This window comes from Nerophis ophidion, linkage group LG03 (assembly GCF_033978795.1).
Source record: "Nerophis ophidion isolate RoL-2023_Sa linkage group LG03, RoL_Noph_v1.0, whole genome shotgun sequence".
Classification (NCBI taxonomy): domain Eukaryota; kingdom Metazoa; phylum Chordata; class Actinopteri; order Syngnathiformes; family Syngnathidae; genus Nerophis; species Nerophis ophidion.
This window is the reverse complement of record NC_084613.1, coordinates 15,446,072-15,470,759: the sequence shown is the minus strand read 5'-3', so window position 1 is coordinate 15,470,759 and position 24,688 is coordinate 15,446,072. Positions and strand designations below refer to the sequence as shown.

Below are 24,688 nucleotides of genomic sequence, written 5' to 3'. Positions count from 1 at the left end.
GTGTGATGTCCTCCATCAGTTCCACAACACCGTTGTCACACACAATAGTACTACACAACACTGTTGTAACACAAACTATAGTTCTACACAACACTGTTGTCACACACACGATAGTACTACACAACACTGTAGTGACACATTATAGTATTACACAACATTGTTGTCACACACTATAGTACTACACAACACTGTTGTCACACACACAAGAGTAGGACTACACAGCACTGCTGTCACACACACACTGTAGTACTACACAACAGTGCTGTCACACACTATAGTACTACACAACACTGCTGTCACGCACTATAGTACTACACAACACTGTAGTAAAACATTATAGTACTACACAACATTGTTGTCACACAATGCAGCAATGTAACAAACATTTAACAATGTAACAAACATGCAACAACTTAAACACAGCAATATAACAACATAACGAACATACAACAACATAACAAACATACAACAACATAAACATGCAACAAAAACAGAAACATACAACAATGAAACAAACAGAAGAACATAAGCATACAACAATGACACAAACATACAACGTAACAAACTTGCAACAACATCAACAAACAACAATGACACAAACATACAACAACGTAAGAAACTTGCAACAACATAAACAAACAACAATGAAACATGCAACAACATAAAACACAACAATGAAAAACACATACCACAAAGTAACAAACATACGACAATGTAACAAAAATGCAACAATGAAAAAACGTACAATGTAACAAACAGAAGAAAATAAGCATACAACAATGACATAAACACACAACAACGTAACAAACATGCAACAATATAAACATACAACAATGAAACACACATACAACAATGTAACATACGACAATGAAACAAACATGCAACGATGAAACAATAATGCAACAATGAAACAAAAATACAACAATGAAACACACATACAACAACTTAACATGCAACAATGAAACAAACATGCAACAATGAAAAAACATACAACAATGAAATAAAAATACAATAATGAAACAAACATACAACAATGTCGCAAACTTGCAACAACGTGACAAACGTACAACAATGAAACAGACAACAATAAAACAAACATCCAACATTGTTACAAACAGAACAATGAAACAAACATAACAATGAAACAAAGATGCAACAATGTAACAAACATGCAACAACATAAATATACAACAACGTAACGAACATAATAATGAAAGAACATACAACAATGACACAAATATGCAACAATGAAACAAACACGCAACAATGTAACAAACATGCAACAACAGAAAACATACAACATTGTAACATACAACGTAACATACAACAATGCAACAAACAATGAAAGAACATACAACAATGGAACAAAATGCAACAATGAAACAAACACACAACAACATAGCAAACATGCAACAATTAAAAAACATACAACAATGAAACAAAAATACAATAATGAAACAAACATACAACAATGTCGCAAACTTGCAACAACGTGACAAACATACAACAATGAAACAGACAACAATATAACAAACACACAACAATGTAACAAACATGCAACAACATCAACATACAACAATGTAACATACAACAATGCAACAAACATAATGAAAAAACACACAACAATGAAACAAAATGCAACAATGAAACAAACACACAACAACATAGCAAACATGCAACAATTAAAAAACATACAACAATGAAACAAAAATACAATAATGAAACAAACATAATGTCGCAAACTTACAACAACGTGACAAACATACAACAATGAATCAGACAACAATATAACAAACATGCAACATTGTTACAAACAGAACAATGAAACAAACATAACAATGAAACAAAGATGCAACAATGTAACAAACATGCAACAACATAACAAATATACAACGTAACAAACATAACAATGAAAGAAAATACAATGACACAAAGATGCAACAATGAAACAAACATACAACAATGTAACATGCAACAACATGAACATACAACAATGTAACATACAACGTAACATCCAACAATGCAACAAACAATGAAAAAAACATACAAAGAAACAAAAATACAATAATGAAACAAACATACAACAATGTCGCAAACTTGCAACAACGTGACAAACATACAACAATGAAACAGACAACAATATAACAAACATGCAACATTGTTACAAACAGAACAATGAAACAAACAAAACAATGAAACAAAGATGCAACAATGTAACAAACATGCAACAACATAAATATACAACAACGTAACAAACATAACAATGAAAGAACATACAACAATGACACAAAGATGCAACAATGAAACAAACACGCAACAATGTACCAAACATGCAACAACATAAACATACAACAATGTAACATACAAAGTAACATACAACAATGCAACAAACAATGAAAAAAACATACAACAATTAAACAAAAATACAATAATGAAACAAACATACATCAATGTCGCAAACTTGCAACAATGAAACAGACAATATAACAAACATGCAACATTGTTACAAACAGAACAATGAAACAAAGATGCAACAATGTAACAAAACATGCAACAACATACCAAATATACAACAACGTAACGAACATAACAATGAAAGAACATACAACAATGACACAAAGATGCAACAATGAAGCAAACATACAACAATGTAACAAACATGCAACAACATAAACATACAACAATGTAACATACAACAATGCAACAAACAATGAAAGAACACAACAATGAAACTAAATGCAACAAAGAAAAAAACAACAACATAGCAAACATGCAACAATCAAAAAACATACAAAAATGAAACAAAAATATAATAATGAAACAAACATACAACAATGTCGCAAACTTGCAACAACGTGACAAAGATACAACAATGAAACAGACAACAATATAACAAACATGCAACATTGTTACAAACAGAACAATGAAACAAATAACAATGAAACAAAGGTGCAACAATGTAACAGACATGCAACAACATAACAAATATACAACAACGTAACAAACATAACAATGAAAGAACATACAACAATGACACAAAGATGCAACAATGAAACAAACATACAACAATGTGACAAACATGCAACAACATAAACATACAACAATGCAACATACAACAATGCAACAAACATAATGAAAGAACACACAACAATGAAACTAAATGCAACAAAGAAAAAAACACAACAACATAGCAAACATGCAACAATCAAAAAAACATACAACAATGAAACAAAAATACAATAATGAAACAAACATACAACAATGTCGCAAACTTGCAACAACGTGACAAAGATACAACAATGAAACAGACAACAATATAACAAACATGCAACATTGTTACAAACAGAACAATGAAACAAACAACAACGAAACAAAGATGCAACAATGTAACAAACATGTAACAACATAACAAATATACAACAACGTAACAAACATAACAATGAAACATACAACAATGACACAAAGATGCAACAATGAAACAAACATGCAACAATGTAACAAACATGCAACAACATAAACATACAACAATGTAACATACAACAATGCAACAAACAATGAAAGAACACACAACAATGAAACTAAATGCAACAAAGAAAAAAACACAACATAGCAAACATGCAACAATCAAAAAAACATACAACAATGAAACACAAATACAATGATGAAACAAACATACAACAATGCCGCAAACATACAACAATGAAACAGACAACAATATAACAGACATGCAGCATTGTTACAAACAGAACAATGAAACAAATAACAATGAAACAAAGATGCAACAATGTAACAAACATGCAACAACATAACAACGTAACGAACATAACAATGAAAGAACATACAACAATGACACAAAGATGCAACAATGAAACAAACATACAACAATGTAACAAACATGCAACAACATAAACATACAACAATGTAACATACAACAAACAATGAAAGAACACAACAATGAAACTAAATGCAACAAAGAAAAAAACACAACAACATAGCAAACATGCAACAATCAAAAAAACATACAACAATGAAACAAAAATACAATAATGAAATAAACATACAACAATGTCGCAAACTTGCAACGTGACAAAGATACAACAATGAAACAGACAACAATATAACAAACATGCAACATTGTTACAAACAGAACAATGAAACAAACAACAATGAAACAAAGATGCAACAATGTAACAAACATGCAACAACATAACAAATATACAACAACGTAACGAACATAATGAAAGAACATACAACAATGACACAAAGATGCAACAATGAAACAAACATGCAACAACTTAAACATACAACAATGTAACATACAACAATGCAACAAACATAATGAAAGAACACACAACAATGAAACAAAACGCAACAATGAAACAAACACACAAAAACATAGCAAACATGCAGCAATGCAACAAAATGTATCACACAACAATGTAACAAAAAACAATAACAACAAAAGACATAACATTGTGCATGTAAATGCAGGGAGTCAATCCAACAACAACAACAACGTTGTGTGATTCCGTCATTTTCATGTCGTCTACACAACACTCAGGTATGTGCACACACCAGTATCAGCACAAACGTAGATGATGTTGCACGACAACACTCAATTACGTGTGTGTGTGTGTGTGTGTCATCTGAGATGCTAAAGCTCATCCCGCCCCTCCAGGCCGAGTGTCAATCTTCTTCACAGGTGTCGCCTCACTTTGACGAGGTGCCAAAGATGTGTGGCAGGTCGGAGACGAGGGCACAGCTTCCGCCCGCGTCGACATCCCTCATATTCTACCTCTCGCATTTGAACCAATACGGTGCCTGTACCTGGGAATCGATACCGGTACTCAACCCCATGGTACCAATTCCTCGGAGAGTTGATGAAAATTACTTTTTTTGTCCACACCACTGATTTTATGTTAACCCGTACTTGGTAGTACCGACAGAATTAGTTCAGTACCTGTAAAACAAAGGTATTCAAACTGCGGTCCGCCGACATGTTCAGTTTGGCCCGCTCTAGGTCACGGGTTTAATAAGGAGTCTGGTCCCCGGGATGCCTCCATCTTAATATACATACAGTGGGGCAAAAAAGTATTTAGTCAGCCACCGATTGTGCAAGTTCTCCCACTTCAAATGATGACAGAGGTCTGCAATTTTCATCATAGGTACACTTCAACTGTGAGAGACAGAATGGTGAAAAAAAAAATCCAGGAATTCACACTGTAGGAATTTTTAAGAATTTATTTGTAAATTATGGTGGAAAATAAGTATGTGGTCAACCATTCAAAGCTCTCACTGATGGAAGGAGGTTTTGGCTCAAAATCTCACGATACATGGCCCCATTCATTCTTTCCTTAACACGGATCAATCGTCCTGTCCCCTTAGCAGAAAAACAGCCCCAAAGCATGATGTTTCCACCCCCATGCTTCACAGTAGGTATGGTGTTCTTGAGATGCAACTCAGTATTCTTCTTCCTCCAAACACGACCAGTTGAGTTTATACCAAAACATTCTATTTTGGTTTCATCTGACCACATGACATTCTCCCAATCCTATAATAATAATGGATTAGATTTATATCGCGCTTTTCTATTGTTAGATACTCAAAGCGCTCACAGAGAAGTGGGAACCCATCATTCATTCACACCTGGTGGTGGTAAGCTACATCAGTAGCAACAGCTGCCCTGGGGTAGATTGACGGAAGCGCGGCTGCCAGTTTGCGCCTACGGCCCCTCCGACCACCACCAATCATTCATTCATCCTTCATTCACCGGTGTGAGCGGCACCGGGGGCAAGGGTGAAGTGTCCCACCCAAGGACACAACGGCATGTCAATAGGTGGGAAGCGAACCTGCAACCCTCAGGTTTCTGGCACGGCCGCTCTACCCACTACGCCATCCCGCCACTCTGCTGTATCATCCAAGTATGCATTTTGGTATAAACTCAACTCGTCGTGTTTGGAGAAAGAATAATACTGAGTTGCATCCCGAGAACACCACACCTACTGTGAAGCATGGGGGTGGAAACATCATGCTTTGGGGCTGTTTTTCTGCTAAGGGGACAGGACGATTGATCCGTGTTAAGGAAAGAATGAATGGGGCCATGTATCGTGAGATTTTGAGCCAAAACCTCCTTCCATCAGTGAGAGCTTTGAATGGTTGACCAAATACTTATTTTCCACCACAATTTACAAAAAAATTACTTAAAATTCCTACAGTGTGAATTCCTGGATTTTTTTTTCACATTCTGTCTCTCACAGTTGAAGTGTACCTTTGATGAAAATTACAGACCTCTGTCATCATTTTAAGTGGGAGAACTTGCACAATCGGTGGCTAACTAAATACTTTTTTGCCCCACTGTCAATCCGTGGACTAGGGGGTGTGTTTTTCTGGAAGGCAAAGGAAAGTTGGCGCGGGCAAGACGTGAAGGTAGGGACATATTTATTAATTGCTATAAAAAAGGTACTAAACTAAAGGGCCGCACAAAGACGGAACTATGGACAAAAAGCAAAACTCAATAACTGTGACATAAAAAACCCAAAAACTTACATGGCATGGGCAGGAGGGAAACTATGGACAGTCTGATGAACAGGCATGGCATGGAATGAAAGGAGTAGAGGTAAAGTCGCCAGGCTGACTCCCTGGGAACTTTCGGTTTAAATAATAGACGTGATTAGTGAAAACGGGTGTGCGAGTGCAAAACGTGAGACAGGTGCGTGACAGGCGAAAACGAATGGGTAGTCATGGAAACAAAACAAACAAGGAAGTGCAAAAACAGGAACAGAGTGTCCAAAAAACAAGCAGCACATAGCCAAACAAAAACAAGATCAACAGACATGACAATATACACATATATATACACACACACATATATATACACACACACATATATATACATACATCTGTGTATATACACACACACAAATAAATATATATATGTACACATACACACACACAAATATATATATATATATATATATACACATACACACACACACACAAATATATATATATATACACACACACAAATAAATATATATATATATACACACACACATACATACACACACACAAATATACATATATCTGTGTATATACACACACACAAAAAAAAATATATATACACATACACACACACACACAAATAAATATATATATACACACACACATACATACACACACACATAAATATACATATATCAGTGTATATACACACACAAATAAAAAAATATATATACACATACACACACACATAAATATATATATATATATATATACACACACACAAATAAATATATATATATACACACACACACACACACATAAATATATATATATATACACACACACAAATAAATATATATATATATACACACACACACATACATACACACACACACACACATAAATATACATACATATATACAGATTTTTCTAGCCCAATGCGGCTCTCAGTCCAAAAGTTTGGACACACCTCCAATAAAAGTACCCTATCACTGGTAAACACACACACACACACACACACACACACACACACACACACACACACACACACACACACACACACACACACACACACACACACACACACACACGTTTCTTGTCACGCTGTAACAAAATCTTCCTAAATGTTTCAAGCGTGTTATTCGCACGGCACACACTCGGTGAAGGTTTGAGCGTGAGAACGTCGGCGAGAACCAAACGTGACCTCGGCTCGGTGCACCTGCCACCTGAACCTTGTCGTGACAAGCGGCGGGGGGGGGGGCGGGGCCTTGCAGTGGCACCGATCCCCGCCCCCATCAGCCCACCTGGAGAAGAAGCTTAGCCGACTCGGGTTGCCGGCACACAAAAGCGCCGGAGGCCGAGGGGGGCGGTCACTTTGCCCTCTAAGAGCTGGAAGTCTGGAGTGGGCGTGGCCAGGTGGCGGCGGATTAGGACGGTTACGTGAGGCTGCTGTCAGCTGCTTAATGATGGAGCACTCCGTTCACCTGGTGTGTGTGTGTGTGTGTGTGTGTGTGTCTTTGCAGATCACATTTCCTCATATTAGGCGCACATTATGCTTGGGAATAAAAAGAAGCTTACGGGCACTTCCACGTATTTGCCGGCGGCTTTCACCTTTGGACGGAGACCACAAGAAGAAGAAGAAGACAGGAAGTGAGTTCAGACGGCCACTAAATGATCAGTGTGCCTGCAAGAAGAAGAAGAGTAGTCACCGTGAAGGAGAGGACGGAGGAGAAGAAGGTGCCTTGGTCGTATCTGGACAGTTTGGACAGAACGCCATCGAGGACCGCCGACAACTACAACACAAAAAAAAACACACAAAAGTATGACTTTGTTGTTTAATTTGTGCTAGAAAACATGGATACACTCGTTATACAACATGAACAAATACACTTGGACCGCCATTTTACTTTCTGTTAACACCACAAGATCATCCATTTACAATATTTATAGTCTATTATTTCTATAACCTACTCTATTTACATCATGATGGACGTTCTTGTGCTGATACATTTGCTGCCATCTCTTGCCAACCTTGAGACCTCCGGTTTCGGGAGATAGGGGTTTTGGCGGCGGGCGTGGTTAAGAGGGTGAGGAGTTAGAGATGCGCGGATAGGCAATTATATCATCCGCAACCGCATCACCAAAGTCGTCATCCACCCTCCGTCCACCCGAACCAACATTTTATTAGAACCGCAACCGCCCGCCCGTTGAATTACATCAGAGGTCGGTCAACTTTACCACTCAAAGAGCTAATTTAACCCGTTTCACAGAGTAAAGAAGACAATAGGATCCGCTAACATTCTCGCAAATATCCAACGGTGTTCTTCCTGATGACAAGAATAAGGGCGTGCTGTGAAGCCACTGCCTTTGACACCTTCAACATGTACAAACCGAATGTTAGTCCAGCAACATGCTGTTAGCAGCTTCCGCAATCACACGTACTAGATTGAAAGTATGTGTGTTTAAATGTGCTATATAAATAAAGTGGATTGGATTGGATTTACAATTCGGGGAGATGGGATGTGAATGGAGGAGGATTAGTAAAGGGTTGAAGTTGCCTGGAGGTGTTGTGGTGCATGTACAGTAGATGGCAGTATTGTCATGTTTAAGAGTGTCACATGCTGTTTACGGCAGACAAACTGCTTTAGGGTAGAGTAAACGTGACTGCTGTTGTTGTGTGTTGTTACTGCCCAACAATAAACCCACATAATAAACGAAGAACTCGCCCTCGATCATTCTACAGTTAGAACGTCATTGGGCAGGCACACTTTTTATAATGTGGGAAAGCGGACGTGAAAACAGGCTATCTTCACTCCGGTCCGCATGGAGCTGGAGGGGACGTGGCCTCCAGCTCCGCCTGAATTTCGGGAGAAAATTCGTCCCGGGAGGTTTTCGGGAGAGGCGCTGAATTTCGGGAGTCTCCCGGAAAATCCGGGAGGGTTGGCAAGTATGATGTGACCACTCATTTTTTTTACAACACATATTTATCATGGTGTTGCATATAAGGTTTGGAGCCAAATGGCTCATTTGCAAGCCCAGTCCCTGGTCCCTAATGATAAAGTTAACACACACAACACAGATCCTTAAAGAACTTTCTTTTTAGGATAGTTCTTTACGATGTATTTATTCCCCCAACATGAATTATTAGCTTGAAAAAAAGAAACTTATATATATAATCAAGTACCTACAAACATTATGGCCTAAAAATCAACCACATTTTTTATTATTTACTGTTTATTTTTTTGAAATTATTTTCCATTATATTTTATTAGTATATCGTATTTCCTTGAATTGCCGCCAGGGAGGTTAATTAATTTAAAACCTCTTCTCACTCCGGCACTTACCAAAGGCATGCAGTAAAAATTTGAGTGTGATGTAAGCTTGGACCTTAAATCCTACTGAATAGCTCTTAATCTTCTTCCCTTTATGCGATTTCAAATTACCGGTATTGAAATCAGCCTCCTGCATTTTGAAAATGATGACAGGGGAAGTGTCACTCATGACATCACGAGCTTGACCAGGCGGTAATACTAAGCACGCGCTAATTATTTTGCGAAGCGAGTTTGACCCGGCAGTAATTCAAGGCAGGCGCATACTATATGCCCTGCGGCAATTCAAGGAAATACGGTATATAAATACACACACACACACACACACACACACACACACACACACACACACACACACACACACACGCACACACACTTATATATGGGGTATTGCTAAATAACTACATCTGTAAAATTATTAATATTGACATTTGAAATTAACACCCAGGAAGAATGATACAACAAACATCATGACCAGATTTCAAAAATATATATTTCTTAAATATTTATTTATTATTACTTTTTTATTTTAATTTCTTTTTTTTATTTACAAAAAATGCAAACCAACAACATTTTTATGTCCCATTTGGCTTTGTGGTGTTGGAAAATAACTACAACAGTAAAATAACAGTATTGACATTAAAAAATGTAACTTAAATATATATTTTTTTCATTTCTAAAATGTTTTATTTATTCTTGTGAAAAACAACAACACACTTTTCTGTACCATTTGGCTTTGAGGCATTATTTTAATTGTATTACATTTGTATTTTTTATTTACATATACATAAAAAATTATAATTACATAATAAATCAAAAACAAACTTTATTGGTAAAATACAACAACTTTATTAGTATTTTGTATTCATTTTTATTTTATCAAATTAAAATGTTTTATTCATTAAAAAAAAAATTACATAATGGAGTAACCACACACATTATGGGCAAAATACAACTACTTTATTAGTATTTATTTTTATTTTAAAAAATGGTAAAAGTTTTATGTATGAAAATATAAACAAATAAACTAAGAACAAACATTATTTCTTAGTATTTATTTTTATTTTATCAAATTTAAATGTTTTATTTATTGAAAACAAAATACATAATAGAGTAGGAACAAACCTTGTGGGTAAAATACAACTACTTTCTGCGTATTTTTTTTTTAAATTCTGTCAAATTTAAACGTTGTATTAAAAATAAATACATAATAGTGTAAGAAAAAACCTTGTGGGCAAAATACAATGACTTTATTAGTATTTAGTATTTATTTTTAATTGATCAAATGCTACAGTTTTATTTATTTCAAAAATACATAATAGAGTAAGAACAAACATGGGTAAAATACAACTACTTTCTTAGTATTTATTTTAATTTTATCAAATTTAGACGTTTTATTTAACAAAAATACACAATGGAGTAAGAACAAACATTATTGGTAAACTACAACTACTTTCTTAAAAGTTATTATTTATTTTATTTGATCAAATTTAAATGTTTTCTTTATTTTTTAAATACATAATAGAGTAAGAACAAATGTTATAGGTAAAAAACAACAACTTTCTTAGCATGTATTTTTATTTGATCAAATTTAAATGTTTTATTAAAAAATATTTACATAACAGTGTAAGAAAAAACCTTGTGGGTAAAATACAACTACTTTATTAGAATTTATTAAAATTCTATCAAATTTTAATGTTTTATTTAAAAAAATACATAATAGTGTAAGAAAAAACATTGTGGGTAAAATACAACTACTTTATTAGTATTTAGTATTTATTTTATTCGATGAAATTCAACAGCTTTATTTATTTAAAAAATACATAATAGAGTAAGAACAAACATTATGGGTAAAATACAACTACTTTCTTAGTATTCATTTTTGTTTTTATCAAATTTAATTTTTTAATTTATTTTAGAAAATACACAATGGAGTAAGAACAAACATTATTAGTAAACTACAACTACTTTCTTAATATTTAGTATTTATTTTTATTAAATGTTTTATTTATTTTTTTAAAATTGTAATAAAGTAAGAACAAACATGGGAAAAATACAACTACTTCCTTAGTATATGTTTTTATTTTATCACATTTAAATGTTTTATTTATTTAAAAAAATACATAATAGAGTAAAAACAAATATTATAGGTAAAATACAACAACTTTCTTAGTATTTATTTTCATTTGATCAAATTTAAATGTTTTATTAAAAATATTTACATAACAGAGTAAGAACAAACCTTGTGGGTAAAATACAACTATTAGTATTTATTTAAAATTCTATGAACTTTTAATGTTTTATTAAAAATAAATACATAATAATGTAAGAAAAAACATTGTGGGTAAAATACAACGACTTTATTAGTATTTATTTTATTTGATCAAATTCAACAGCTTTATTTATTTAAATCATACATAATAGAGTAAGAGCAAACATTATGGGTAAAATACAACTACTTTCTTAGTATTTATTTTTGTTTTATCAAATTTAAATGTTGTATTTATTTAAAAAAATATACACAACGGAGTAAGAACAAACGTTATGGGTAAACCACAACTACTTTCTTAATAGTTAGTAATTATTTTATTTTATCAAATTTAAATGTTTTCTTTATTTTCTAAAATACATAATAGAGTAAGAACAAATGTTATAGGTAAAATACAACAACTTTCTTAGTATGTATTTTTATTTGATCAAATTCAAATGTTTTATTAAAAAAATATTTACATAACAGTGTAAGAACAAACCTTGTGGGTAAAATACAACTACTTTATTAGAATTTATTTCAATTCTATCAAATTTTAATGTTTTATTTAAAAAAAATACATAATAGTATGAGAAAAAACATTGTGGGTAAAATACAACTACTCTATTAGTATTTAGTATTTATTTTATTTGATCAAATGCAACAGCTTTATTTATTTAAATCATACATAATAGAGTGAGAACAAACATTATGGGTAAAATACAACTACTTTCTTAGTATTTATTTTTGTTTTTATCAAATTTTAATTTTTTATTTATTTTAGAAAATACACAATGGAGTAAGAACAAACATTATTATTAAACTACAACTACTTTCTTAATATTTAGTATTTATTTTTATTAAATCAAATTTAAATGTTTTATTTATTTTTTAAAAATTGTAATAAAGTAAGAACAAACATGGGAAAAATACAACTACTACCTTAGTATTTATTTTTATTTTATCACATTTAAATGTTTTATTTATTTAAAAAAAATACATAATAGAGTAAAAACAAATATTATAGGTAAAATACAACAACTTTCTTAGTATTTATTTTTATTAGATCAAATTTAAATGTTTTATCAAAAAATGTTTACATAGAGTAAGAACAAACCTTGTTGGTAAAATATAACTATTAGTATTTATTTAAAATTCTATGAATTTTTAATGTTTTATTAAAAATAAATACATAATAGTGAAAGAAAAAACATTGTGGGTAAAATATAACTACTTTATTAGTATTAAGTATTTATTTTATTTGATCAAGTTCAACAGCTTTATTTATTTGAAACATAAATAATAGAGTGAGAACAAACATGGGTAAAATACAACTACTTTATTAGTATTTATTTTTGTTTTTATCAAATTTAAATGTTTTATTTATTTTAAAAAATACAGAATGGAGTAAGTTATGGGCAAACTACAACTACTTTATTAATAGTTAGTATTTATTTTATTTAATCAAATTTAAATGTTTTATTTATTTTTTAAAAATCATTGTAAAGTAAGGCAAATATAGGTAAAATACAACTACTTTCTTAGTATCATTTTTTAAATTTTATGACATTTAAATGTTTTATTTATTCAAAAACATACATAATAAAGTAAGAACAAATATTTTGGTTAAAATACAACAACTTTCTTAGTATTTATTTTATTTGATCAAATTTAAATGTTTTATTAAAAAAATATTTACATGACAGAGTAAGAAAAACATTTTGGGTAAAATACAATTATTTTATTAGCATTTATTTAAATTCTATCAAATTTTAATGTTTTATTTAAAGAAATACAGAATAGTGTAAGAAAAAACATTGTGGGTAAAATACAACTACTTTTTTAGTATTTATTTTTGTTTTTATCAAATTTAAACGTTTCATTTATTTAAAAAAAATACAGAATGGAGTAAGTTATGGGCAAACTACAACTACTTTATTAATAGTTAGTATTTATTTTATTTGATCAAATGCAACAGCTTTATTTATTTAAATCATACATAATAGAGTGAGAACAAACATTATGGGTAAAATACAACTACTTTCTTAGTATTTATTTTTGTTTTTATCAAATTTTAATTTTTTATTTATTTTAGAAAATACACAATGGAGTAAGAACAAACATTATTATTAAACTACAACTACTTTCTTAATATTTAGTATTTATTTTTATTAAATCAAATTTAAATGTTTTATTTATTTTTTAAAAATTGTAATAAAGTAAGAACAAACATAGGAAAAATACAACTACTACCTTAGTATTTATTTTTATTTTATCACATTTAAATGTTTTATTTATTTAAAAAAAATACATAATAGAGTAAAAACAAATATTATAGGTAAAATACAACAACTTTCTTAGTATTTATTTTTATTAGATCAAATTTAAATGTTTTATCAAAAAATGTTTACATAGAGTAAGAACAAACCTTGTTGGTAAAATATAACTATTAGTATTTATTTAAAATTCTATGAATTTTTAATGTTTTATTAAAAATAAATACATAATAGTGAAAGAAATAACATTGTGGGTAAAATATAACTACTTTATTAGTATTAAGTATTTATTTTATTTGATGAAGTTCAACATCTTTATTTATTTGAAACATAAATAATAGAGTGAGAACAAACATGGGTAAAATACAACTACTTTATTAGTATTTATTTTTGTTTTTATCAAATTTAAATGTTTTATTTATTTTAAAAAATACAGAATGGAGTAAGTTATGGGCAAACTACAACTACTTTATTAATAGTTAGTATTTATTTTATTTAATCAAATTTAAATGTTTTATTTATTTAAAAAAAATCATTGTAAAGTAAGGCAAATATAGGTAAAATACAACTACTTTCTTAGTATCATTTTTTAAATTTTATGACATTTAAATGTTTTATTTATTCAAAAAAATACATAATAAAGTAAGAACAAATATTTTGGGTAAAATACAACAACTTTCTTAGTATTTATTTTATTTGATCAAATTTAAATGTTTTATTAAAAAAATATTTACATGACAGAGTAAGAAAAACATTTTGGGTAAAATACATTTATTTTATTAGCATTTATTTAAATTCTATCAAATTTTAATGTTTTATTTAAAGAAATACAGAATAGTGTAAGAAAAAACATTGTGGGTAAAATACAACTACTTTTTTAGTATTTATTTTTGTTTTTATCAAATTTAAACGTTTCATTTATTTAAAAAAAATACAGAATGGAGTAAGTTATGGGCAAACTACAACTACTTTATTAATAGTTAGTATTTATTTTATTTGATCAAATTTAAATGTTTTATTTATTTTTAAAAATCATTATAAAGTAAGGCAAATATAGGTAAAATACAACTACTTTCTTAGTATATATTTTTAATTTTATGACATTTAAATTTTTATTTATTTAAAAAAATACATAATAGAGTAAGAACAAATATTATAAGTAAAATACAACAACTTTCTTAGTATTTATTTTATTTGAGGGGGATAGGTTGATTGGCAACACTAAATTAGCCCTAGTGTGTGAATGTGAGTGTGAATGTTGTCTGTCTATCTGTGTTGGCCCTGCGATGAGGTGGCGACTTGTCCAGGGTGTACCCCGCCTTCCGCCCGATTGTAGCTGAGATAGGCGCCAGCGCCCCCCGCGACCCCAAAAAGGGAATACGCGGTAGAAAAATGGATGTATGGAAATTTAAATGTTTTATTAAAAAAATATTTACATAACAGAGTAAGAGCGAACCTTTTGGGTAAAATACAATTACTTTATTAGCATTTATTTAAATTCTATCAAATTTTAATGTTTTATTTAAAAAAAAATACAGAATAGTGTAAGAAAAACCATTGTGGGTAAAATACAACTACTTTCTTAGTATTTATTTTTGATTTATCAAATTTAAATGTTTTATTTATTTTAAAAAATACAGAAAGGAGTAAGTTGTGGGCAAACTACAACTACTTTGTTAATAGTTAGTAAGTATTTTATTTGATCAAATTTAAATGTTTTATTTATTTAAAAAAATCATTATTAAGTAAGTAATATAATATAGGTAAAATACAACTACTTTCTTAGTATTTATTTTTGTTTTATCAAATATAAATGTTTTATTTATTTAAAAAAATACAGAAAGGAGTAAGTTATGGGCAAACTACAACTACTTTCTTAATAGTTACTATTTATTTTATTTGATCAAATTTAAATGTTTTATTTATTTAAAAAAATCATTATAAAGTAAGGCAAATAAAGGTAGAATACAACTACTTTCTTAGTATCTTTTTTTTATTTTATCACATTTAAATGTTTTATTTATTTAAAAAAATACATAAAGTAAGAACACATATTATGGGTAAAATACAACAACTTTCTTGGTATTTATTATCCATCCATCCGTCCATTTTCTACCGCTTATTCCCTTGTGGGGTCGCGGGGGCCGCTGGCGCCTATCTCAGCTACAATCGGGCGGAAGGCGGGGTACACCCTGGACAAGTCGCCACCTCATCGCAGGGCCAACACAGATAGACAGACAACATTCACACTCACATTCACACACTAAGGCCAATTTAGTGTTGCCAATCAACCTATCCCCAGGTGCATGTCTTTGGAAGTGGGAGGAAGCCGGAGTACCCGGAGGGAACCCACGCATTCACGGAGAGAACATGCAAACTCCACACAGAAAGATCCCGAGCCTGGATTTGAACCCAGGACTGCAGGACCTTCGTATTGTGAGGCAGACGCACTAACCCCTCTGCCACCTATTTATTATATTTGATCAAATTTAACTGTTTTATTGATTTGAAAAAAAAAACACCCTGATTACATAAAATTGGCCCTGCGATGAGATGGCGACTTGTCCAGGGTGTACCCCGCCTTCCGCCCGATTGTAGCTGAGATAGGCGCCAGCGCCCCCCGCGACTCCAAAAGGGAATAAGCGGTAGAAAATGGATGGATATATATATACATAATGGAGTAACAATCTGTGAAATATATTGCCATTTGAAATGTAACATGTAGGGACGGCGTGGCGCAGTGGGAGAGTGGCCGTGCGCAACCCGAGGGTCCCTGGTTCAAATCCCACCTAGTACCAACCTCGTCACGTCCGTTGTGTCCTGAGCAAGACACTTCACCCTTGCTCCTGATAGGTGCTGGTTGGCGCCTTGCATGGCAGCTCCCTCCATCAGTGTGTGAATGTGTAAATGTGGAAGTAGTGTCAAAGCGCTTTGAGTACCTTGAAGGTAGAAAAGCGCTATACAAGTACAACCCATTTATCATTTATAACATGAAAAAAAAAAACAGCAAACATTAACAACAATGGGTTTTTCAACAGCCATGACAAATAGTCCACTGAAGTTGGATCAAAGGAGTGAAATAAACAGTAAATGCAATAGTGAATTATTGAAATATAAATGACTATTTGTCAGATATTGAAAGAATGTTGGCGTCACCTTAGAGACCAGAGAAGAAATCATGTCTTTGAACGCCTCGTCGATCAGGACATCGATTTTGGAGTGGTACTGTTGCTGCGGGGGAGGGGTGCCAAAGAGTACAACTTTTACTTTTATGGCTTTGACACACACACACACACACACACACACTTGCACGCACACACACACAAACACACACACACACACACACACTTAAGCAGCTAATAGGTTCATTGTTCGTGTGAATGACATTCCGGGCTCTGGTGGAAGAAGCGAAGGAATCTGAAGGATAGGTTTTGTGCGCGCCGCACAATTAGCGCAGCCTTGTAAGGCTCCAGCTGCGAGGACCAAAGGCGCACACAAGATTCAATTAATCCGCCATTTCACGTCCGCTTTGGCCCTTCCGTGAAAAAAAACCAACATATTCACGGCACCTTTTCCCCGGCGGGAGAACGGGGGCGGGGCTCGGCGCGTTGAATGGCGGCGGCGGCGGCGGGGGAGTTGGGGCCGCCACAATGGCCTTTCAGCGGCGGTCTAAAGAGCACCTAAATTAAAAAAAAAATGCCAGCCACAAAGCGTGCGGATCGTTGACGATCTGCAGGTCCAAGGAGGTCAGCGGCATGGTTTCCTTAACGCGTCTACAAAATGTCTCTTAAGACGGCGCCTCGACTCCTGACTTGGACGCTTGCAGTACCAAATGTGGCCACTGAGGCACCATGGCGCTTTGAGTTGTGCTCCAGTTTTAATCTGTAAAATAATCAGTAGTCATTTGATTTTGCCACTTTCTCTTTTATTGATTTTATTCCGTAGTTGTCGCTTTTACCCCTCTGCAATAAAATGGTATCAATATATATATATATATCGATGAACAAATATCCATAAAAAATGCGTTATCTTTCTTTGAAGTTGACATCAGACACATAAAAGCCAGCGAGTACTTTTGAAAATAAATATTTGGAGCGTCAAACTCCAAACAATATGACAAGATCATATCACGTTATTGTCACCATAATTATCATTTCCATCACGCTATGGAATCGATAGCTACCGTTAATTCCAGCCAATAAACCGCTACATTTTTCCCCACGCTTTGCACCCTGCGGCTCATAAAACCGTGCGGTTAATTAATGGAATTTTCTCCCCTGACCGCCATTATAAAAGTAGGTTTTACTAAAAACATGCAAAGATACTGAAAAGGCGTGTTATTGTTTGTCCTACGGTGCCATCTTTTGCATCTTTTGGCTACAATGAAGTGAAGTAAATTATATTTATATAGCGCTTTTCTCTAGTGACTCAAAGCGCTTTACATAGTGAAATCCAATATCTAAGTTACATTTAAACCAGTGTGGGTGGCACTGGGAGCAGGTGGGTAAAGTGTCTTGCCCAAGGACACAACGGCAGTGACTAGGATGGCGGAAGCGGGAATCGAACCGGCAACCCTGAAGTTGCTGGCAAAGCCGCTCTACCAACCGAGCTATGCCGCCCAAATGTCCTTCTGTTAAGAGCTTTCAACCGGAAGTAGAAGTGCCGCACCGTATTACAGCCGTCCATAGCATTTCTACTCGTATGGATTCTTCATTCATCACTCCCAGCAGCGTTTGTAGGTTTTACAATAATACTAAAATAATTCTTACTTACTAAACCGTCCCCTTTGTGATGTCTGTAGTAGTGTTTTAATGCATTTTTGTTCATGCTATCATAATGTACTCGAGCTATTAGCATTTGCTAATATGCTTTTTTCCCCTATGCTTTATAAAACGGTGCAGCTCATTTCTGGATTTGTCCTCGCTGACGGCCATAATGCAATTGGGTTAAAAACCAAAACAAACAATGACACTAAAAAAGGGTGTGCTATTGGACGAGTTTGCTAACTGCAGGTGCTGCAATGTCCTTCCATTGAGAGCTTTTAACTGGAAGTAGAAGTGCTGTTGAGTTTACTGGCCGTCCATAGCGTTCCTACTCATATGGATTTGTCATTCATCACTCCAAGCAATGTTTGTAGGTTTTACAATATAACTAAAATAATTTTTACTTACTAAACCGTCCCATTTGTGATGTCTGTAGAAGTGTTTTAATGCATATTTGTTCATGCTATCATAATGTACTCGAGCTATTAGCATTTGCTAATATGCTTTTTTCCCCCTAGGCTTTATAAAACGGTGCAGCTCATTTCTGGATTTGTCTTTGCTGGCGGCCATAATGCAAAAGGGTTAAAAACAAAAACAAACAACGACACTAAAAAAAGGTGTGCTATTGGACGAGTTTGCTATTTGCAGGTGCTGCAATGTCCTTCCATTGAGAGCTTTTAACTGGAAGTAGAAGTGCTGTTGAGTTTACTGGCCGTCCATAGCGTTTCTACTCATATGGATTTGTCATTCATCACTCCAAGCAATGTTTGTAGGTTTTACAATATAACTAAAATAATTCTTACTTACTAAACCGTCCCATGTGTGATGTCTGTAGGAGTGTTTTCATGCATATTTGTACGCGCTATCATGATATGATCGAGCTATTAGTATTAACTAATATGCTAACACGTTTATGATAGTCTGTGTTGGTATCATTAACTCACAATGACATTCTTTTTGTACCGTTTCAGTTTTGTAAATTCACCAAAACGTCACCTAAAGTTATCGAGTCTGTTTAGCTGATTGGTGAGCCAGCTTGCGGTGCTTGTGGGTTCATGACGATGGCTTCTGTTTTGTTTGATCAGTCATTTTACTGCCCTGTTACAGACACCGTTTGAAAACAATTAAGGTATGTAAGTAAACATTTCTTTGAAAATAAGTCAATCCACAACATATGTACCTGCGGCTTATAGTCGGGTGCGGCTAATATATGGAATTTCTTATTTTTTAAATTATTTAGTGGGTGTGGCTCTATAAGTTGGGAAAATACAGTACTTCTTTTCCCGCCTGGTTAATAACGCTTAAAAAAACCAAACAAGTTTCGGTACCCTTCCTTTTTCGAAGCCGAAACCCATTTTATGGAGAGCGAGGCTAAATTGACATAAATGATGAATGAAGATTGAAATGACGGGTGTTGTTGGCAAGCGGGGTGGGGTGGGGGGGTTGATGTTTGCGGAGACGTTAAAAACAACTCACCCATTGTTTGTCTGTCTGCTGGTCGGTGACGTGCAGCACCACACAAGGACGTGGACATGAGGATACAGGAAGACACGTTAAAGATCACTTTCATGTACAAAGACACACTCAATAGTAGGGCTACACGATTCGATTCTTGGGGTAACAATCCGATTCAGAATCAATACTTATTTTTATGAACTACAAACCCCGTTTTTGTATGAGTTGGGAAATTGTGTTGGATGTAAATATAAACGGAATGCAACAATTTGCAAATAATTTTCAACCCATATTCAGTTGAATGCACTACAAAGACAAAATATTTGATGTTCAAATTCATAAACTTTATTATTTTTTTTGCAAATAATAATTAACTTAGAATTTCATGGCAGCAACACGTGCCAAAGTAGTTGGGAAAGGGCATGTTCACCACTGTGTTACATCACCTTTTCATTTAACAACACTCAATAAATGTTTGGGAACTGAGGAAACTAATTGTTGAAGCTTTGAAAGTGGAATTATTTCCCATTCTTGTTTTATGTAGAGCTTCAGTCGTTCAACAGTCCGGGGTCTCCGCTGTCGTATTTTACGTTTCATAATGCGCCACACATATTCGATGGGAGACATGTCTGGACTGCAGGCAGGCCCGAAAAGTACCCACACTCTTTTACCACGAAACCACGCTGTTGTAACACGTGGCTTGGCATTGTTTTGCTGAAATAAGCAGGGGCGTCCATGATAACATTACTTGGATGACAACATATGTTGCTCCAAAACCTGTATGGACCTTTCAGCAAAGGCACAGATGTGTAAGTTACCCATGCCTTGGGCACTAATACACCCCCATACCATCACAAATGCTGGCTTTTGAACTTTGCGCCTATAACAATCCGGATGGTTATTTTCCTCTTTGTTCCGGAGGACACCACGTCCACAGTTTCCAAATATAATTTCAAATGTGGACTCGTCAGACCACAGGACACTTTTACACTTTGCATCAGTCCATCTTAGATGATCTCAGGCCCAGCGAAGCCAGCGGCGTTCCTTGGTGTTGTTGATAAATGGGTTTTGCTTTGCATAGCAGTTTTAACTTGCACTTACAGATGTAGCGACCAACTGTAGTTACTGACAGTGGTTTTATGAAGTGTTCCTGAGCCCATGTGGTGATATCCTTTACACATTGATGTCGGTTTTTTGATGCAGTACCCCCTGAGGGTTCAAAGGTCCGTAATATCATCGCTTACGTGCAGTGATTTCTCCAGATTCTCTGAACCTTTTTTTGATTTTACAGACCGGGGATGTTAAAATCCCTGAATTCCTTGCAATAGCTCTTTGAGAAATGTTGTTCTAAAACTGTTCGACAATTTTCTTACAAAGTGGTGAGCCTCGCCCCATCCTTGTTTGTGAATTACTTAGCATTTCAGGGAAGCATTTTTTATACCCAATCATGGCACCCACCTGTTCCCAATTAGCCTGCACACCTGTGGGATGTTCCAAATAAGTGTTTGATGAGCATTTCTCAACTTTATCAGTATGTTCTGCCACCTTTCCCAACTTCTTTGTCACGTGTTGCTGGCATCAAATTCTAAAGTTAATGATTATTTGCACACAAAAAAATGTTTATCAGTTTGAACATCAAATATGTTGTCTTTGTAGCATATTCAACTGAATATGGGTAGAAAATGATTTGCAAATCATTGTATTCCGTTTATATTTACATTTAACACAATTTCCCATCTCATATGGAAACGGGGTTTGTACGCCGAGTTGGTAAGTCTATCTTTTTGCTAATAGTAGCTACTAGCCGTACCCATTTATTTTCAATGGGCGGTTAGCATCGGGTTGTAATCTCGTTTCCTCCTATGTTTCTGCTCCGATTGAGTTTCTTTGTATGTCGAGTCTTTATTTTGGGTACGTACATGTGGTGCCTGACTGTAGTGGCGTTTTAAGGCCATCTGCACTTTTTATGCGCCGAGTTGGTAGGTCTATCTGTTTGCTAATAGTAGCTATTAGCCGTACCCATGTATTTTTAATGGGCGGTTAGCATCGGGTTTTTCTAACTTACATGTATATCTGTCAGTAGAAACGTTATGGAAGGCAAAAACTACAACATTTATAATAAAAAGTAGTGTATAGTTCTAACTTATATCTGTCAGTACACACGTTATGGAAGGTAAAAACTACAATATAACACAAAGTAGTGTGTTGTTCTAACTTATATCTGAGAAGCCCAGACTTCCCTCTCCTCAGCCACTTCCATATATACTCTGTCCCGTCCATCGCTGCTTGCAGCTTTAATCTAGATTAAATTCTTACATTTTAAAAAAGGTTTTATTGTCATTTTCAAACCAAATATTGCATTGCATGAATCGGTTTGAATTAAGCATCGATTCTGAATCGAATCGTCACCCCAAGAATCGGAATCCATTTCAATGATTGTAATATTCCCAAATCCTCATACTTAACGAGATGCAACGCAATTATGAATCTTCATTCAGTCAATATCCATCCGTAAATGAATCATCATTCATAATAATGAAATCACATCAACAAGGCTCGTTGTGTCTTACTCAGCATACTTACACACTCCCAAGAATCACTTGATTAAAGTACAGTGTTTTATTTTCCTATATGCCAACACAGTGTTAGTGTTCAAACTGTGGTCAAAAATGTAAAATACATGTTAATTAAAACCTCTGCCTTCTTTTTAATGAATACCTAGGCCTACTACGCTACTGCATTTTACTGTTGCTCATTATGGTGGTACTTGGAGAGACAGGTGTTTTCTGAGGTGCTACTTGGTAAAGAAAGGTTGAGAACCACTGATAGATATTCATAAAATGACTGCAGATGTGCTAAAGTGTACTAAGTGTGTGAAGTGTACTATATTTATATAGCGCTTTTTCTCTAGTGACTCAAAGCGCTTTACATAGTGAAACCCAATATATCTAATTTTTACATTTAAAGCAGTGTGGGTGGCACTGGGAGCAGGTGGGTAAAGTGTCTTGCCCAAGGACACAACGGCAGTGACTAGGATGGCGGAAGCGGGGATCGAACCTGCAACCTTCAAGTTGCTGGCACGGCCGCTCTACCAACCCTGTTGTCCACTTAATATTTATGACCAAAAATGTATTGTGGTATTGTATTTTGTTCTTCAATGAAAATACACAAAAGTAACGGAGTTATTGCTAATGGCGTACAGGCTGTGATTGCCCTGCAGCAGGCTGGTGGCGCCTGGAGAGTGGAGGGGGTGATGTGTTGTGATTGGCTGTCGCTGGCGTCAAGGCCGCCGCCTCACGCTCGCCTGGCGGCCAATCAAGCGGCGGCGTGTTTGAAAGAAAGGCGAAGGCTTTTCGCGGCTGATGTTCCAGTTTGACCCGTCGGCTTTTAGCGGCGCTCCTTCTTGAGGAGGGGGTGGGGGTGGTGGTGGTGGTGGGGGGGGTGTTGGACGGTGGCTCGTCATGACTTTCAAAACGGTATTATGTCTCTTCACGTTTCCGGTAAAAAATAAATAAATAAAAATGTCTGATCACAAAAAAATAAGAACTTTTTAAAGTTAGGTCAAAAAACAAACATTGCAACCTCCAAAGTGGGACAATTTGGAGTTTATCTGCCTCAGAAGTCAAACCAAAGTTGGAATTATGACATCATTTTCTCACAGTTTATTCTGCATAGTCAATATATACATATAATCACAATTTACAATTAGGTACTCAGTGAAAAAAAATAATTAATTATTTCGTTTTTTTTTTTTAATGCTGCTGCAACTCGTAATAGATAAATGAGGCCTCGGTGAGTATGTGGCACACTCACTAGCTGTATTGACACTGTTCCCTAATGGCGCCATCTGCTGGATTAGAAAAAAGTCCCTTCATCTAAAATCATAGTTAGAAACTATAATTGTCAAAGGTATATGAAACGTGCAGCTCAGGGCAATGAAGGAATCAGAGATATAGAACTATAGAACGCTATGGCTCAGTTGGTAGAGCGGCCGTGCCAGCAACTTGAGGGTTGCAGGTTCGATCCCCGCATCCGCCATCCTAGTCACTGCCGTTGTGCCCTTGGGCAAGACACTTTACCCACCTGCTCCCAGTGCCACCCGCACTGGTTTAAATG

The 24,688-nt window shown here is 34.4% G+C and overlaps 1 protein-coding gene across 10 annotated transcripts in view; it reads right to left on the bottom strand.

Annotated features, from left to right (window-relative positions):
* The window catches only part of cadps2 (Ca++-dependent secretion activator 2), a 322,908-nt gene that overhangs the window by 28,396 nt on the left and 269,824 nt on the right, over window positions 1–24,688 (bottom strand). For 5 of the 10 annotated variants that reach the window (XR_009806043.1, XM_061894374.1, XM_061894372.1 and 2 more), the window contains 4 exons: window positions 20,594–20,611; window positions 17,511–17,585; window positions 8,211–8,294; window positions 8,080–8,112 (listed from right to left, as the gene is read on the bottom strand). Coding sequence is in view for 9 of the 10 variants with exons in the window: in XM_061894374.1 (XP_061750358.1) it covers window positions 8,080–8,112; window positions 8,211–8,294; window positions 17,511–17,585; window positions 20,594–20,611 (210 nt within the window). In the remaining variant the exon portion in view is untranslated. The remainder of the gene's footprint in view (window positions 1–8,079; window positions 8,113–8,210; window positions 8,295–17,510; window positions 17,586–20,593; window positions 20,612–24,688) is intronic. The other 5 variants (XM_061894373.1, XM_061894379.1, XM_061894375.1 and 2 more) reach the window with 3 other exon arrangements.